The sequence below is a fragment of the Morus notabilis genome, unplaced genomic scaffold (assembly GCF_000414095.1).
Source record: "Morus notabilis unplaced genomic scaffold, ASM41409v2 Scaffold96, whole genome shotgun sequence".
Taxonomy (NCBI): domain Eukaryota; kingdom Viridiplantae; phylum Streptophyta; class Magnoliopsida; order Rosales; family Moraceae; genus Morus; species Morus notabilis.
The window spans coordinates 281,290-295,234 of NW_010367009.1; the positions used below are offsets into that span (position 1 = coordinate 281,290).

Sequence of the window (13,945 nt, forward strand, 5' to 3'; positions counted from 1 at the left end):
CTTTCCCTTCTTCTTCTTCAAGAAATCTCATTATAAAAATGAGATTGTATAAGTTTTGAGGGACGTGAAAAAAAGAGACGCAGCTGAAAATTTTTGGGTGCAGGGGCTAGTGGAAAGGAATCACTGCTAATATATATATATATATATAATGGTAAGGTTTTTGTTACTTTTTTCTCCGGTTTCTCGTGGTTAATAAGGTGTTTCTAGTCGTTAATGCTCTCGGTAAGTACTTTGGAAAGAAAAGGGTTTTCCAAAAGGGTCATGTTGAAATTATTTACGGTGTTGTTAAGGAAAAAAAGAGAAAAAAAAAAAAAACATTTTCTTTCAATTAGCGTTTTCAAACATTCAAGCAAAAGAATTAGCCTTATCTAACATTATTGCCTGCTCTCTCAATAGCGACAGATCTAAATTGGCCAACAATAAGAGAAATTTTGATGAAAGAGACCAGAAGAATTGGGAATCTAAACCATTTTTTTTCATAACAAAAAACCACTTACGTGTTAAAAAATGAACTCCATTTTAATCTATGTGTACATTTTAATTTTTATTCTTTTAAAACTGAACAGATCCTTATCCTGACTGATTTTCTTTTTCTTTTTCCTTCCATGCCCGGACCCATTTTCCTCTCTCTCTCTCCTCTGGTTCTCACCAACTACCTCAACGTTGAACGACATTCCTCAAACGCCGATCGATCCTCACAAACATCGACTGACTATCCTGAATGCCGACCGACCCTCTAGAACTCTGACCCGACCCTCTCGAACGCCGACCGACCAACCCCAACGGTGACTGACCATTTCCACCCCAATGCTGACCAACCTTCCCTAAACGCCGACCGATCCTCACGAACACCGATTGACCATCTTGAACGCCGACCGACCAACCCCAACGCAGACCAACCATTTCCACCGACCACCAGACTAAGAATAAACCAACAAACTAAGAACAGACTAAGAACCGACCACCAAATCAAGAACAGACAAAGAACCGACCACCAGACCAACAACAGACCAAGAACCGACCACCAGACTAAGAATCGACCATCAAACTAAGAACAGATCAAGAACCGACCACCAGATAAAGAACATACCACCAGATCAAGAACAGACCAAGAACAGAACAAGAACCGACCACCAGACTAAGAACAGACCAAGAATCGACCGACCAGACCAATAACAGACCAATAACAAACTCTAATAAAACATTAAAAACATACATTTTTACATATATTTTGATTTTTTGGGTATGAATGACTATTGTAATTTATAAAAGAGAAAAAAATTTGGTAAAAAAAGAAAAAATCAAGAACATACCAAGAATCGACAACACCTAATCAAGAATAGACAATGATGTTTTTTTTTTTTTAAAAGCTTCGAACTAGTCCCGAAGATTGGAGAGATATTTAATTTATAAAAGAGAAAAAAAATTTGGTAAAATATTAAAAAACCAAGAACAGACTAAGAACAGACCAAGAACATACCAAGAACCGACAACACTTGACCAAGAATAGACAATGATGTTGTTTTTTTTTATTTGAAAAGCTTCAAACTAGTCCATAAGATTAGAGAGATATTTAATTTATAAAAGAGAAAAAAATTGGTAAACTATTAAAAAATCAAGAACAGACTCAGAACAGACAAAGAACCAACAACACTTGACCAAGAATAGACAATGATGTTGTTTTTTTTTTTTTGGAAAGCTTCGAACTAGTCCCGAAGATTGGAGAGATATTTAATTTATAAAAGAGAAAAAAAATTTGGTAAAATATTAAAAAACCAAGATCAGACTAAGAACAGACCAAGAATCGACAACACTTGACTAAGAATAGACAATGATGTTGTTTTTTTTTTTTTGGAAAGCTTCGAACTAGTCCCGAAGATTGGAGAGATATTTAATTTATAAAATAGAAAAAAAAAATTGGTAAAATATTAAAAAACCAAGAACAGACTAAGAACATACTAAGAACCGACAACACTTGACCAAGAATAGACAATGTTGTTGTTTTTTTTTTTTTTAGAAAGCTTCGAACTAGTCCCGAAGATTGGAGAGATATTTAATTTATAAAAGAGAAAAAAATTTGGTAAAATATTAAAAAACCAAGAACAGACTAAGAACAGACCAAGAACAGACCAAGAACCGACAACACTTAACCAAGAATAGATAATGATGTTTTTTTTTTTTTTTGGAAAGCTTCGAACTAGTCCCGAAGATTGAAGAGATATTTAATTTATAAAAGAGAAAAAAAATTTGGTAAAATATTAAAAAACTAAGAACAGACCAAGAACAGACCAAGAACCGACAACACTTGACCACAAATAGACAATGATGTTGTTTTTTTTTTTAGAAAGCTTCGAACTAGTCCAAAAGATTGGAGAGACATTTAATTTATAAAAGAGAAAAAAATTTGGTAAAAAAAGAAAAAATCAAGAACAGACCAAGAACCGACAACACTTGACCAAGAATAGCCAATGATGTGTTTTTTTTTTTTTTTTTTTGGAAAGCTTCAAACTAGTCATGAAGATTGGAGAGACATTTAATTTATAAAAGAGAAAAAAAATTGGTAAAATATTAAAAAACCAAGAACAGACTAAGAACAGACCAAGAACCGACAACACTTGACCAATAATAGACAATGATGTTGTTTTTTTTTTTTTTTTAGAAAGCTTCGAATTAGTCCAGAAGATTGGAGAGATATTTAATTTATAAAAGGGAAAAAAATTTGGTAAAATATTAAAAAACTAAGAACAGACTAAGAACAGACCAAGAACAGACCAAGAACCGACAACACTTGACCAAGAATAGACAATGATGTTATTTTTTTTTTTTGGAAAGTTTCGAACTAGTCCCGAAGATTAGAGAAATATTTAATTTATAAAAGAGAAAAAAAATTTGGTAAAATATTAAAAAACCAAGAATAGACTAAAAACGGACCAAGAACAGATCAAGAACCGACAATACTTGACCAGACAATGATGTTGTTTTTTTTTTTTGGAAAGCTTCCAACTAGTCCAAAAGATTTGAGAGACATTTAATTTATAAAAGAGAAAAAAAATTTGATAAAAAAAGAAAAAACCAAGAACATACCAAGAACCGACAACACTTGACCAAGAATAGCCAGTGATGTATTTTTTTTTTTTGAAAGCTTCGAACTAGTCCTGAAGATTGGAGAGACATTTAATTTATAAAAGAGAAAAAAATTGGTAAAATATTAAAAAACCAATAACAGACTAAAAACAGACCAAGAACAGACCAAGAACCGACAACACCTGACCAATAATAGACAATGATGTTTTTTTTTTTTTTTGATAAGCTTCGAACTAGTCCCGAAGATTGGAGAGATATTTAATTTATTAAAGAGAAAAAAAATTGGTAAAAAATAAAAAAAACTAAGAACAGACCAAGAACATCTTGGTCTGTTCTTGGTTTTTTCTCTTTTTACCAATATTTTTTTCTATTTTATAAATTACAATGGTTATTAATACCTAAAAAATAAAAAAATATGTAAAAATGTATGTTTTTAATGTTTTATTAGAGTTTGTTATTGGTCTGTTCTTGGTCTGGTCGGTCGGTTCTTGGTCTGTTCTTGATCTGGTGGTCGATTCTTGATTTGTTCTTGGTCTGGTGGTCTGTTCTTAGTCTGGTGGTCGGTTCTTGGTCTGTTCTTGATCTGGTGGTCGGTTCTTGGTCTGGTGGTCGGTTCTTGGTCTGTTCTTGGTCTGGTTGGTCGGTTATTGATGACGCGGAATAGCTGATGTGGAAGTTGGCCCATTTACTCAATTTATTTTTTGTGTGGTTTATTTACTTAAAAATACTTTTTACTTAGTCTATTTATACAAAGGGCCCTAACAATAATTACAAAAAGAGAAAAGAAAAAACACACAAAGGAAGAAACTATGAAGCTGACCGATAATATTTATCTTTTCATTTTTAAAAAATGAGTCTGCATTTTTATTTTTTATTCTTAATAAATATATTTTATTAGTGTAATTATTTAATTAAACAAGTTATGAATCAAAAATTAAAAAGAAAAATCATGACTTATTAAGGTTCGGTTCATTTCACCGATTCGAGTTTAGAATTCGAGTTTTGTTACAGTAAATTTTTTTTAAAAATAGTCACATTTAACTTTTTTGCTACAGTAAAAAGTTCTCACATAAAATAATATCTTAACTCGAATTAAAAACTCGAATCAGCAAACTAAACGGGCCTTAAATTACTCTTTCATGCAACTTTTGGCATATAAAGTATGGTGTTTATGGCCCGAACCAAATGCGCGTGCAGTAAGGTGTTGTTTGATTTTGAAGTGATAATTACACTTCATAGAAAATTTCAGGCTTGTTCAGTTGTATATTTTAGTTATGATAATTTGAGTGTAGATCTTTAGTTGAATTTGAGTTATAATTTTAGTTCAAATTGTAACTTGAGTTTGTGTTTGGATGTGCACATTTGAGTTATGATTTGAATTGAGAATCTATTTGAGTAGATCAAAACTTGAATTTGTATTTAAATAGTATTTTAATAAAAATTTAATGGTGATAAAAAATTTTAATAGGGTATATGAGTGAGATTTTATTCGTCTCTTTGTTGTGAACACATAAAAAAATCATCTCAATCGGAATTAAAACAAAAAAAGTTGTGACATTTTTTAGAATAAAAAAATACTGTTCATTAACTTGAGTTTGAGTTTAAGAACTTGAGTTGAAGGGGAAACTTGAATTCAGATTTTAGTCTCAAACTCCAGTTAAAATTCGAATTAAAACTCAAATTTAAACTCAAATTTTACAAACGAATATGAACTTAAATAAAGTTGTAACTTATAGTCATTATTTTAATAAAAAAATTTCTATTCTCATAACATTTTAAAAATTTTACTATTAAAATTTTGTTATATGTTTAAAGAGTCCATGATTGAATTGGTTCATTGGGTTTGACCCATCAACATAGTCGAAACTCATTAAATTGCAAATAAGGTATTGGGTATGAGCTCTGAGGTATTGGGTATAAGGATGAGTCTATGACTGTGAACACAAGACCTTATCAATATGGGGTTTCGGGGAGGTTGCTGGTTTGGTTCTGACTTCTATCAAAATGAGAATCTCATTATAACCATCCACTAATGGAAGATATTTAAATAGAATACTGACCATGTGAGATTGCTGGAGATTACACATTAAATACATAGATCTCGGGTCCATACTGCCCAATAATATTTTTATTGCTTTCCTCAAAAGAAAAAAATATATATATATATATTGATTCTCAAATTAAAATATACTATCTAGTTTTTAGTGTTCTAATTAGTATCTAATTAATTAAGTCATAATATATCATCTCATGATAAGCACAAAAAAGTAAGTTAAAAATTAATTTAATTTCTTTAAATTAAACAGTAAATTTGATTCTTTGATTCTCATATTCTCTATAAATGGAAAGAGCAATATGAAAGAAACATTTTGTTATATGTAACACCTCCATTGATGGGTACTTGGGAGATGATCATTCTAGTAGTAGTGATTCTTAACTTCATCCTCCTCCGCAAATATCGGAGGAAGATCATAAAAAAAAATGGAGCATTCTCAAGCTGGCCTGCGGTCGGAATGCTTCCAGATCTTCTTAAACGACTGGAAAGCATCCACGATTCAGGAACGGAATTTCTCATGCAAAATGGAGGCACGTTTGAGATCGAAGGACCTTGGTTGGCCAACATGGATTTTCTGGCCACATGTGATCCTGTCAACGTGCAGTATATCTTGGCCAAAAAATTTGCCAACTATCCAAAGGGTCCGGAGTTCAGGGACATCTTTGAGGAGCATCTTGGAGATGGGATTTTGAATGCCGATTCCGATTCATGGAGAAAGCAAAGAAAAATGTTTCAGTCCTTGATTCTTGGACAGACCAAGTTCGAGTTGTTTGTTGCCAAAGCCATGCACAAGAACATCGTGCACGCCCTTATCCCAGTTCTTGATCATGTCCACGAAACGAGAACTCAGGTTATATATATAAATATATATATATATATATATATTTATATATATATATACTGTCAGAACTAACTACGCTTTCTCTATATATACATTATATATGTAGGTTATGTTGTTACTTAAATTATATAAATGAGTGCATACTATAATTGCATTTGATAATGTGGTATTTCATATGACTTATTATAAGAAGTGTAAATAGTAATGTTGCACCTTAAATTATTGGTTTTTTTGCGTGATGAATTCTAAACTTTCAACTATGATAAAATGCACCCTAAATTTTAAAATCAATTTCAGTTGAAATCTAATAGCTAATGGTGTTATTAAATTGACGGTTCAATATACAAGATCGTACATAACACGATTTGAAAAACGAGAATATTTACTTTTCATGTTCGAATCTCATGTCTTAATTAATGGTCAATTTGATAAATGTTCGTGAACTATTAGACATCAATTGTAGCTGATTTTAAAGTTTAAATGTATTTTATTAAAATTAAAAGTACGAGGTTCATCATGCAAAATAACTAGTTTTGGGTGCAACAGTGCAATATACTTTGTAACAAATTAATTAACAACTAAACCTTAAGAATTGATTAAAACAACTTTCTTAGCTCTTTAAATTTAATGCACATTAACTGTCATTATTTTTATAAACAGTAATTATTAAAACCATTATTAATATATATACATATATATACTTATGATATTTTTTGTATATGTGCACTATGCAAATGAATATTTTTAGTTGGCACACACAAAATATCTATACATGATGCTACCATATATAAATAGAGCTGTCAAATGGGCTGAGCCGACCCAGTTGTAGAAAGAACGATATAGCTACGCATTCAGCACGGCACAACACATTAATTTATGGGCCATATTGAGTATGAACCCATCTCATAGGGCGTGTTGGGTTTAAGTGTTGAGCGCGTTAGGTCAAGCACAATATGACACGAGGTATAACATGATACGTTAATGTCGGCACGCTAGGCAAGATACATTTAACACTACATTATGTACTTTGATTTTAATTTTTTTTCTTTAATTCACAAAGAACATAAAATAGTAAATACGTAAACCTTTTGTTACTCTTATAAGTTAAGACTTTTTTTTTTCCCTTATAAATTGCTATAAAAGGATAGAACAATATGGGAAAAAGATTTTGCCAAATATGAGTTAAATGACACGAACAATGAATGAGATGCATTACTCTTTGAAGTTTGAAATAATTAACTTTCTGAAGTTTGAAATAATTATAATTTCTCAAATCTCAGACGATGTGTAATTTCAAATAATTCATCACTGAAAATGTGTGAACATGCCACAGAGTTGAGACGTAATCGTTAAATAAATTCTAATAATATATAGTTGAGTTTTTTTGGATCAATTTTTATAGTATTGGAAGATTCAAGTGTGGTTGCCCTTACTGTAAGGCCATATCTATCGCAGCCATGGAATTTAAATCGGATGATTCTCATTATATCCACAGTTTAAGTGCCGTAGGATTCAAATCATAAGGTTGAGATCAACGTTCCATAAAGTAATATGATGATCCCACCTTAGGATTCCACTTCAAAAATAAGTAAACGTGATTTTTCCACCAGTTTACCGTTCATTTTGCCGATTCGAGTTTTGCTACAGTAAAAAACTCTCAGAAACGGTCACAACTAACTTTTTTTCTACAGTAAAAAACTCTCACATAACGTCACATCTCAACTCGAATTAAAAACTTGAATCAACGAACTAAACGGACGCTAATCAGCATAAATAAATAAACAAGTTGACTTGCAAGAAGTGATGCAGCGGATAGCATTTATCAACTCATTCTCATTGTTTTTCGGTTGTGATCCATTTTCCCGATCAAATAACTTCCCAGAAGGATCATACCAAAAAGCTTTTGGAGAACTAGAGGATGCTTTATTCCGCAGATATGTTGTCCCGAAAATCTACTGGAAGTTGCAGAGGCGGCTCTCTATTGGAATAGAAGGAAGGCTAAAACGGATAATACAACTTTTTGAACAATTCTTTAACCAAAGCATCTTACTAAAACGAGAAGAACATTCGACAAGAAGTGAAATTAGAAAGGACGATGACAACGCCAACTCCGACGTGCTAACGAGTTATTTGGAGGACGAAGAGAAAGAAGCAAAAATCTCGGGTTCCTTGAGACCGCAATCCGACAAGTTTCTGAGGGATACCGCGCTCAATTTCGTCGCAGCAGGCATAGCCAGTGTGAGCGCATGTCTCGCGTGGTTTTTCAGGCTTGTTGCAACGCACCCATCTGAAGGATGGAAGACTTGTGGGGTAAAGACTGTTTGGAATTCAAGCCGGAGAGATGGATCGCGGAACAAGGAGGCCTTGTCTATGTACCATCTCACAAGTTCATAGCCTTCAATACAGGGCCAAGGCTTTGTCTAGGCAAAGACATGTCTTTGATTCAGATGAACGCTATTGCCACTGCGGTCCTTAGTAATTACCGTCTTCAAGTGCTTGAAAGGCATATCGTTTCCCCGCGTTTAGCGGTAGTTCTTCACATGAAACATGGCTTGAAGGTAAAGGTTTCAAAAAGATCAATTTGACAGAGCTAGCATTCTTCTAGTACTGAACAATTTGAGACGCAAAAATATGTCCGTCATCAAATTAAAATAACATTCTACTTGTGTTTCGTGAAACTTTATGCACCAGAAGCCATTTAGGTTCTACTGTTAAGAACATCAATTTGGTCTCGATAATTTATTAAGAACATCAGTTTGATCTCTCGATAGACTGACGAACAACACAAGGAAATACATATTTGATTCCTATCCATCCATCCATCTTGGATAGTTTGCATCTCGTGTGCAGCATTGTAATCCGAGACAAAAAGATTATAGAAAAATAGCTATTTAGATACAAACCCAGCTGCAATATTGCCGGTGTAGAGCTGCAAATAATTTCTCTCATTATTTTTGAAATTATTGCTATCTCTTTGCCAAACTTCTTAAATGTAAACGTTCCTCAAGAGACGTTGATTCAAATCCTTGATCTAAACTACTGTGGAAAATGAGTTGATTTTATTTTATTCTTATTATTATTATTATTATTTTGCTTGTAAATCTGCTTTTGGGTTTTTCATATACTAAGACATGACTGAAAATCAGACGTGCTAGAGACCAGTGAAAATCCCATCTAACCACATCAGGTCACTATACAAACAGCAGAAAGTATAAAAAAACTGGATAACTTCACTCTTTTTTTTTTTTTTTCTACTCTGATACATGCAGGCGAGAGAAATAGTGACAGTGGCACGTTAAAAGAATAAAATATACCTATGATTTTATTACCTAACATGTATAAAAGAACTTACAATTACAAATAAAAAAAGGAGCTACTCTAAATTGTACAGCAAAACCTATGAAACTTGTAGCCAAGCTATGGTGGCTGAAAAAGGGCAATTAATTGGAAAAAATCCATGTACCTTTGGAAGAAATCAGTGGCCGATTTTATGCACCACTAAAATGGTCCCATCTTTCAATTCAGTCTCTGAGGTCAACCATGGAAGACTTTCCAGATGTTATGCTCCAAAACTGCTTTACATCGAGCAGTCTAGTCAGATGAAAGACGACTAGTATAGCTACGAGAATCACACCATCCAGTCATAGCGAAATAGTGCTGTCATACACTCGTTACAATCCCGGTCTGGTTTGAACATATACAAGAGCAATCTGGTCCAGTAAAGTTCGTTTTGACAAGGCGTTTGTCACGGTTAATCATCAATTTAATCAGGGGTAGCTTCTGCGCAACCTGGCGCCAGATCTCATTCACGGTTGAGCTTCCATATTCAAAATAATGCTTCACCTGCATTTATATCATTTAGGTTCAGAGATCGATCTATGCAAAACATATGTTATACTAGTCATCTCAATTGTTAAAATCAAATCACCCAACAAAAGTTTTCAATATTTCATAGCATGAACACGCCTATAAATAGAGAGCCAACGAACAAATTGCTGTTAGCTCAAGGCACAAACAGCTGTACAAATTGGGAAATTGCTATTTCAAATTTTCTAAGCATAAATGTTTTCAGTCAAGTCCAACCCACTATTTATAATATACGATCCATGTTTAACAAACATTATCATAAATGATGTTCTCCACGCTTTCCAGGCATCAAATAGAAAATAAAATGATCAGGATGACATAAGTTACAAAACAGGTTCAAGATGATCAGGCATCACATCTAAACATATAGGTACACATCTATTATTTTCTTCTCTCTTTTTTTTCTCCCTGTTCCGCTGATCATGTATGCAATGTATGTAGATACGTACATTTTAACACATGTGGTGTACACACATGACGTATGCAAAGATAGAGAGCAAGTGAGTGAACAGTCTAACCTCTTTCAGCTCTTTTTGATACTCTAGGATTCTTTCATCAGATATTGCTCTCAACATTGAAACCAAATATCCTGGTTTCAAAGCCACAGTGGTTTCAATAAATATCGCAATCTTCCTGTAATCTATAACATCCTCGAAAGGTAGCTCAATGTCATCACTGATTATTACTGGCACACACAAGCTAACAATGGAATCAAAAAGTCGGCAGGCAGATGGTGTATCACCAGCAGGATTTAAACAGAACTTAGATGTATGCATCCCATGTGAGGCAGCCCGCCGGCTCTCCCTGGATTGAGCTCCATGTTTAATTACAACATCCTCTTCATTTTCAAGTAATTGGAATAGCAAGTTACGGATCTTACCACCCTGCAGTAAATGAAATACAGAGAGAAAAAAAGAAATGGTTAGACCCAATAAATAAGGGTCCGTTTAGTTCATGGATTCAAACGAATGATTTTGATTTTGACTTTTGAAATTCAATTTTTTTGTGAGAGAAAAACACTGTAATAGAACTAAGAACCATGGTTTGAACAAAAACCCTTGAAACAAATGCACCCTCAGTGATCGTAAAGAATGCCAAAATGAATGAATATAAATATAGTAATCAAACACACGGGCATAAAAAAGTGCCCCAAAAAATGAACCTTCTTCACATTAGACTCATCACAACACTATAATGAAAATTCTCATATTGGTAGGGAGTGAGATAGGGTCGTCTAGTGGGGTCCACTTGTGGGCCATGTAGGTTTCACGCTCTTGGCTACCAGTTAAATTGAGCCGACAGAGTAGAATGGTATCAGAGAGAAGTTCGGAGAAATTTTCTACATTTTACACAAGAAATCAAGCCCGACACTAAAAAAGAGTTCTACAATGCAGAGATTGTGAGAACAGTCGTACAAACAACAGATCCAACATTGCCAAGGGAGAAAAAAAGGGAGCTTTTTAAATGCCACATTTAAATACGTAAGAAATGCTTCAACCCATGGCATGAAAATAAAACTAAAAAAAAATTAAAAAACACAACTAAAACTGAAAGGCTTTCCTTTCGTGTCCGAGACTTTTACACGCTGCAATAACCTGTTATTTAGCAGTGTCTCTCCCAGCCAGCCTAGTTTATTAAGTTTATATCTCATTTGTGAGTGTTGCAAGTTGGATGGTTACAAATCCTAATTAAATGTTTCAAAAAACTAATCCATTTATGAACAATCACACTACACCCTTCACCTGGCTGGTACATAACATGAGTTGTATGTTCATCAAGCCTCAAGCTTCGATCTCGATCCCACTATACAGATACAGGGGATTTCTAAATTAACCAAATTGCTGATTACACTACGAATTTTTGGGTCTCTCTTCCTCATTGTTTGGACCTTTAATTCTTAGAGCTCCGGCGAGTTTAACTCGAAAAACAAAAATGCAATTTAAAAGTCAAAAAGGAAGTTTCCAATTGCAGAGGTTGAAACAGAGCTCATTGCAGCATTACAAAAACGTTAATAATCTAGCAATTTAGACGAAACAATAACAGAAACATCCCCACAAGAACACAACAAAAAAAATAACTCAGTGACTAAAAAGCAAACGCAATGAATAAAGAAATAGGTAAACATTATCACCTCCTTGCGATATCGAGCGCCCATAAAGAACAACAGAGTGCCGCGATTCCCAACCCCAACATCGCCATTATACGCATTAACCCGATGCGAATACGGCAGAATCACGTCCTTAACGAGCGACCCCTGGTCATTCTTCAACCTCCCGAAATCCGACACAAGCAGTACACTGTTCTTAACCCGATCGATCACCTTGTACAGAGCATTCGGGTCCGAGGCCACGATCACATGATCGCGCCCAGTGTTCCTCTTCCAGTACTCCTGCTCCTCCAGCCACTCGGCCAACGCCACCTGCGTCTCCTCGTCGCTGTAAACCGGCTCAGCCCCCGGTTCGGACCGGACCGGGTTGACTATCAAGCTCAACGAAGAGAAAAACGGAACATAGAACAAATCGGCCTCGTCGGGATCGGAAACTCGGACAATTGCCGACCCAAGCCGGTCGGATTCGGGTCGGGTGAGATCTTTGAAGAGGTGCCACTCGGCCATGTGCTGGTGGCCGGGGTAGCTCAGCGCCGTCGCGTCTTCCGGCGGTCGACCGCCGCGAGCTAAGGAGTGGTGTCGGATCACTCCGTATGTGAAGCGGTGAGGGAGATCGTAGAGGTAGATCTTGACGGAGCTTTCGGGGTTGTGAAATTGGAGATTCTTACGAAAAGAAGAGGTCACGGAGGTCCGATCGGAGAAGTCCAAGGCAAGATTCGGATCACTGGCGCTGGGGAAGTGGAAGATGTTGATGACGGCGTAGATGGCCAGAACGAAGCAGACCGTGGCCAGGGATTTCTTCGCCAGAGAAGCTTTTCTCGCCATTTTTGCGGGAATTCGAAGCTAGGGTTAGGGTTAGAGTTTGGGTTTTTGTTTTTCCGGTGGATCGTCGAGGGTCACGTCATGGGAATGCGAAGACGGAGGTTTTCTGGTTTTCCCTGGTTTTTGAGTTGGGAGCTCATTGCTTTCGAGTTTCGGGCAGCGCATGCTGTTAAGGTGCGCAGGTGGAGCGCACAATTGTGAGTTAACCCAACCCCCGCCTTCTGTGATACGTAAGGAAAGGACCTGCCCATGGTACGGCCCATATGTTTGGTTTCAGCCGGTCCAGATAATTGTGTCGAGCTGGTCTAAATTTAGAAAATTATTCAACTTATTCTTAAACTTATTATTAAAATATAGAGTAATCTTAACGAATATTCTTTAAAAATAAACGTGTTAAGATTTTTACTTTCTATTCTTAATTCATAATTTTTTTAGTCAAATAATTATATTAACAAAATGATATTTATTAAGAATAAAGAATAAAGATCCAGACTTATACACTCTCAAAGATAAATTTTTTATTTTTTTAAAGTTTATAATTTTAAATTTTTACTTTTTACTCATAATTAATACTCTTTTTACTATAATATTTGATTAAAAAGAGTATTAATCAAAAGTAAAAAATAAAAATCTAAATTTATATACTCTAAAGGTATTGATCTTATTTTCTACTTTTGAAAAAACTAGAGAGGGGATTAAAATTAATAGCAAAAATTGAAGGGGATAAAAATTTATAGCATAATTTACACCAAATAACTTAAAAACACAAAGTACCTCCGTTACAATAAACTCATGTTCGTTGGTTTTCTTCTCCGCCTAGTCTTCTTCTCCGACCAAACTCTATCGCAAATGCCAATCGAACGCGCGACGTAAACGACGACCTCAAGATCTCTTTGAAACCTTGAGATCTCCTCTAAATTCCATTGCTAAACTACGACTTTCATGAAATCCCCTCGTCAGCATGGTGCCGATTATCATCGCAAGGCTCCTAGACGCCGACATTAAATGATTTGTTCAAATTCTATTATTTAACGGGCGGATGAGAAGAGAAATAGATCAAATAAATTGTTTAAATTCTATTGTTTAGTTGAGTATTGAAATTAAAATTGTAACCACAATATAATGTTCAGTTAGTCATTGGAATAGAATGAAATAGTATATGTTTTGA

General features: G+C 34.7%; 2 protein-coding genes and 1 pseudogene across 2 annotated transcripts; 1 reads left to right on the forward strand and 2 right to left on the reverse strand.

Moving 5' to 3' along the window:
- LOC21401466 overlaps positions 1 to 903 on the reverse strand; it is a 14,266-nt pseudogene extending 13,363 nt beyond the window's left edge.
- A 4,574-nt stretch (positions 904 to 5,477) lies between these two features.
- LOC21401468 (alkane hydroxylase MAH1) lies at positions 5,478 to 8,566 on the forward strand. Its single transcript, XM_024174368.1, has 3 exons — positions 5,478 to 5,990; positions 7,791 to 8,170; positions 8,275 to 8,566. Exons 1-3 carry the CDS (start codon positions 5,478 to 5,480, stop codon positions 8,564 to 8,566), a joined length of 1,185 nt encoding a protein of 394 aa, XP_024030136.1.
- Positions 8,567 to 9,282: 716 nt separating this feature from the next.
- On the reverse strand, positions 9,283 to 13,020 carry LOC21401470 (probable arabinosyltransferase ARAD1). Its single transcript, XM_010111542.2, has 3 exons — positions 11,980 to 13,020; positions 10,367 to 10,732; positions 9,283 to 9,824 (listed from the first exon to the last, which is right to left on the reverse strand). The coding sequence occupies exons 1-3, from the start codon at positions 12,778 to 12,780 to the stop codon at positions 9,642 to 9,644; spliced, it is 1,350 nt and encodes a 449-aa protein (XP_010109844.1). The 5' UTR covers positions 12,781 to 13,020; the 3' UTR covers positions 9,283 to 9,641.
- Positions 13,021 to 13,945: the final 925 nt, after the last annotated feature.